Below are 5,162 nucleotides of genomic sequence, written 5' to 3'. Positions count from 1 at the left end.
TTCCAGTAGAATCTTATGCATACAGAAGGTCGGGCTGATACTCTTAATGTCTGCGATGGTCCAACCAATTATAGTTTTGCACTCACTCAATACCTGCAAAAGCTATTATTTCTGAACATCTAACAAACCAGATGAGATAATAACAGGTAAAGTTGAGTTAGGTCCCAAGAAAGCATACCTAAGGTGAGGTGGTAGCAGCTTCAGCTCCAACTTTGGTGGCTCTTCTATCGATGGCTTAGCTGGAGGAATTTTTCATTCTTCTAAGTGCAAAGGCTCATATTCGAGCTCTCTTTTCCTAAACCCTTGGCCTTCAAGAGCCAGAACCCATTCCGTCACCTCCTCTCCATTTACTTTATCTATGTTCAAGAGACAAGCTGGTAGAGGGTCTTTAGCATTCAAGGTTTCATCTTCCTCCTCCAAAATTACATCCACGGCTTCTATTAGAGAGCAGTTAGCAAATTCACTTGTTCGCCGCATAGATTTCTACACGTTGAATGTTATTTCTTCATCATTTAGTCTCATTTTGAGCTCTCCAGTCTCACAATCGATTAAAGCTCTCCCAGTGGCCAAGAATGGTCTTCCCAAAATTATAGGAATCTCCTCATCAATCTGGCAGTCTAGAATGACAAAATCTGCTGGGAACACAAACTTCCCAACCTGTACTAATACATCATCAAGGATACTAGAGGGCCTCTTCACTGTCCGGTCGGCCAGCTGTAGTAACATGGACATGGGTCTAGCTCTTCCAATGCCTAACCTTTTATAGATACCAAGGGCATTAAGTTTATGCTTGCCCCAAATCACAAAGTGCCTTAGCAAATGCATAGTTGCCTATTGTGCGTGGGATTATGAAACTCCCTGGATCAGATAACTTCTCAGCTATGGGTCTCGTCACAACAACACTACATGTCTGAGTCAGTGTAACCGTGGCCAAGTCTTGAAATTCGAACTTACGAGACATCAAGTCCTTCATCATTTTTGCATAACCAAGCATTTCCTTTAAGGCGTCAATCAATGGAATGTTAACCTGAATTTGTTTCAACATCTCCAAGAATTTCTTATACTGCTCATATTTTTGATATTTGTCCAATCTCTGGGGGAAGGGTGATGGATGCCACTTTTTTCCTGTGATTTGATTTTGAACCAGCTCTGGCACTGTTTCTACTGCCTTCTCTTGCACTGACTCATTTTCCTTCGGGACTTCTTTTTCTTTGCTTGATTCAGCTGGCGTATATTGTACCTTCACCTCTGTCAACCCTGTTGAATCATCTATCTCAATGGGTACTGGCACAAGTGTATCAGTAGGTCGGCTTTCGCGAGCCATCTCTTGCTCCAGATCTAGGTCTCTACCATTTCGTAGACTCACTGCCATAAGCTGTTTTAGGCCCTGTTCTTTTGGATTGATTTGTGTGTCTGCAGGTAACGTCCCTTGGGGACGATTGTTTAGAGCCATAAAAATCTGTCCTAATTGAATCTCAATACCCTTTATCGCTGATTCATGTGAGTCTACTCTCTGATGCATTTTTCCCGTGGACCCAATCAGTTGTTGCAGCATTCTGTTGTTGCTGTCCAGCATTCCCTTAAGTTCAGTAAAACCATCATCTTGTCTCATAATCTGTTGTTATTGAGGTTGTTGATAAGTCAGCTGCTGATTTTGCTGGTTGTAACCCTGTTGCCTTTGGTAAGGCACAACTTGACCCAATGGTCGCATAGTTCTAGGATTGTTGTTGTTATTGTACTGCTGCTGCGCTGGTCTATATTGTTGATTCTCTTGACCCCAATTCTGACCACCTTGCCTCTGTCCCCCATAGTTAGCTACATAATTCATATCTCCTTGATAGTGTTGGTTGTCACCTTCCGCACTCCACGAACAAACATATGGTTGGTTAATGCATGGTGTACATGAGCCCCCATTAGTTGCATCAACTATGTGAACCTGCTGCTTCTGGCCTGATTTATCAATCTTCTTGGTGAGGATACGTATTTGTGTCATTAGAGTGGCCATATTCTCAGCTATGGAGTTGTTTGGGTCCAAAGTCACTGAGTGAACTACCAGAGTGATCATAGAGGCTCTTGTCATCCATCTTGAGTTTTAAGCCATCTTATCAAGTAGGATCTTGCATTCTCTGAATGTTTTACTCAAAAATGCTCCACCTGCTGAAGCATCAACATTAGCCTTTAAGCCGTCAGCCAGTTCCATGTAGAATCTCTGCCCCAACATCTGATATGGAATGCCATGATGTGGACACTTAACCAGCATACCCTTGAACCTATCCCACATTTCTTGTAGTGATTCTGTTGGTCTCTGCCTGTAGCTCAATATATCATTAATTTGTTGGGCAGTTTTATTGGGTGGGAAGAATTTGTTCAAAAATTGCTTGACTAATTCCTCCCAAGTAGTGATGGAGTTTATGGGGAGTGAATTAATCCAGGTCTGAGCTTCTCTTGTCACCGAGAATGGGAACAATAATAGCTTTATTGCGTCCGGTGTCACATTAGGTTGCCTTTGCGTGACACATATCGACAGGAAATTCTTCAGATGCTGCTGAGGATCTTCAATATGTGACCCTGAGAACAGTCCCATGTTCTGCAACAAATGTAGCATGTTGTTTGTGATTTGAAATGATCCCGCTTATAGTTGAGGGATTGCAATTGCGGTTGCCAGATTGTCGGTGGTGGGTTGTGCCCAATAATATATAATGCTGCTTCTGGTACAGGAGGCACCTCACCCTGATTGTTTGGTTCATTCGCATTGTTTCTGTTGTTCATTGGATTTTCTATTCCGTCATTCATATCTGGTTAGATTTGTTCTGTCATGTTTTATTGCTGTTTGTTTTTCTTGTTTGCACAATTTAGTGCCTTGAAAACTTTCTCAGGATCTGATAATGCTTCGAGCAGTTCACCAGTTCTTGAGGAGTTCCTAGGCATGCACTTGTAACACCCAAGACTACAAACGTTAGAATTTCAATGTATTTGATTTAGAATGAAGAAAATTGACTACACTAAGAATTCTAGCACTTCTTTTAGCTGCAATTAATAACACCGTTAATTCTCCGGCAATGACGCCAAAATTTGATCATGCCCAACTATGCCTTATAAAAAGGACTATGCGGTCGTCGCAAATATATTTCGGCTAATAAGTCCGGAATCGAATCCCATAGGGAATTAACCTATCAACCACAACTGCTAGACTCGCACAAATTCATGCAATCAATCTTCAGAAATATTTCAATAACAATTTGGAAGTTTATTAACTAAATATTACGTAATGAAAATGCAATAATAAATAACTAACTATGAACGGTTTGTAAACAAGAATTGGAATGATCTAAGGTTGTGATTTCCCCTATTGTCGGAATCTTGTACGCTATGTTTTCTATAGATTCGCCTAATTCTTCTCTATCAATCATGAGTACTATGACTGTCGTAACTCTCTCCCGAGTAATTACCACAATTTACTAGACATATTTTGCAGAATTACGCTAGCTGGCATTAAGTACAGCTCACTCAGATCGCACCAAGATTTTGTTATCCCTAATCCCACCTTTAAACCCTTCCTATTGATCCCTCATATACGTTAGGAGTGATGTTGTTCAACAACTACCTAAATATGCACTCTCTCCCGAGTAATACATACTAAATAGGCACAGCTAATTGAGGGCCCTTCAATCAACCACATGAATAATGTAGTTGAACAAATAGAGAAAATACTACGGCAAATTTATATTAACGTAACAAGAAAATCATCATTTAATAGGTTCCATCAAAACCTTAGACTAGGAATTTAGCTACTCATACTCAGGGTAACAATATTCCAAATATTTTGCATAATTAAATTACAAAGTAAAGATGAAAGGATGTAGAAATCGATGATTCTAACTCCCAATAGGTGATTCCACAAGCTATTCTTCACTCCGGTTGCAAAAGTCCTCAAAAGTGGCGTTTTAGGTCTATTTATGTGTAGGAAAAGACCTAAACGTGTAGGCAAAGTCCTAGTCAAACCCGGAGACAAAATAAGTCTTCAAAACTCAGACTGTGCACGCCCAGAACTGGCCTCACGAGGCCTAACGCCTGGTGGACCTCGCCCCAGGCCTGGCGTCGCCAGGTATAAGGCCCGGTCAATCTCGCCTTCTGCCCGCCTCGCTAGGTATCTCGCCAGCTACAAGCTTGGCGACGCCAGGTATAATGCCTGGTGTAGGCCTGGCTTCACCAGCTTCTCATTTTCAACTGCTCCCCAGTACGCTTTCGACTTTTAAGTATCCTTTTTGCTCTACTTTCATCTCCAATTCACCTACACATAAAATGGACTTCATTACGAGTAAATAAAGTGTAATTTATCATTAAAGCGTACAAAATGCAAGGCGAATAGTGTGCTAAACCATGAATTATAGCCACACATCAGCGACCTAAGTTCGGTGGTCTTAGGCAAACCTGCGAAGGAAAAAGAAGGGGTCAGCGTTATATAAGTTTGGGGAGTAAAAATAACTATTCTAAGAAGTGTCCTACCATGAGAACGGGCCTCCCATCGGCCCTTCGAAAGCTTGCACCACGAGCGCTCAAAATACAATATTTGTTTGCAGATGTCCTCGATCCACTCCTTGAGCTGGGAGACCGCATTAGGAACCCAAGCAGCAGCTGCACAATCACAAACACTGATGGTGAGAAATGGAACAAAGAAGACTCGACGCTTAAGGAAAGATTACACTTACGAGATGCATTCCACTTCTTAGGGAATGGCAGAAACTCAGAAGGGATCAAATCTTCACTCTTCACCTGAACAAAGCGCCCCTGCCAGACTCGGTCTTGATTTTCGTCGATGCTCGAATAGGGGCCTTGATGGCCCGGCGAGTGAGCTTTATTAGCCCCCCTCGAAAAATTCGAGAATTATATAGGCGGAGCAGGTGGTCGAGGGTGAACCGAGGAGACTCTGTGTTATTAACAAATTAACGAAGGAGAATCACGATCCTCCACAAAGACGGGTGGATTTTCCCAAGACACACCTCGTGTCTCTTGCAAAAGGCCAAAACAATTGGGTCTACCAGGCGCCCAGTGTGAAGGGATAAGTGTAAACACTTAAATACCCATCCACATGACTGGTGATATCATCCTCAGGCCTGGGGACTACCACGTCCTTACCTCCCAAGTTACAGTCCTCTCGAACA

General features: G+C 42.2%; 1 protein-coding gene across 1 annotated transcript; it reads right to left on the bottom strand.

The window, feature by feature from the left end:
- Positions 1-483: 483 nt before the first annotated feature.
- On the bottom strand, positions 484-1,612 carry LOC138894266 (uncharacterized). The gene is made up of 2 exons (XM_070178950.1): positions 812-1,612; positions 484-657 (listed from the first exon to the last, which is right to left on the bottom strand). Exons 1-2 carry the CDS (start codon positions 1,610-1,612, stop codon positions 484-486), a joined length of 975 nt encoding a protein of 324 aa, XP_070035051.1.
- Positions 1,613-5,162: the final 3,550 nt, after the last annotated feature.

This window comes from Nicotiana tomentosiformis, chromosome 6, assembly GCF_000390325.3.
Source record: "Nicotiana tomentosiformis chromosome 6, ASM39032v3, whole genome shotgun sequence".
In the NCBI taxonomy this organism is placed as follows: domain Eukaryota; kingdom Viridiplantae; phylum Streptophyta; class Magnoliopsida; order Solanales; family Solanaceae; genus Nicotiana; species Nicotiana tomentosiformis.
The sequence above is the reverse complement of the archived record's forward strand: the minus strand, read 5'-3'. Positions and strand labels throughout refer to the sequence as shown.

Coding starts and splice junctions, on each gene's coding strand:
- LOC138894266 (XM_070178950.1), bottom strand. CDS start 1,612: ATGAGACAAGATGATGGTTTTACTGAACTTAAGGGAATGCTGGACAGC. Junction 658..811: donor GCAACTATGCATTTGCTAAG/GCACTTTGTGAT, acceptor GTATTAGTACAG/GTTGGGAAGTTTGTGTTCCC.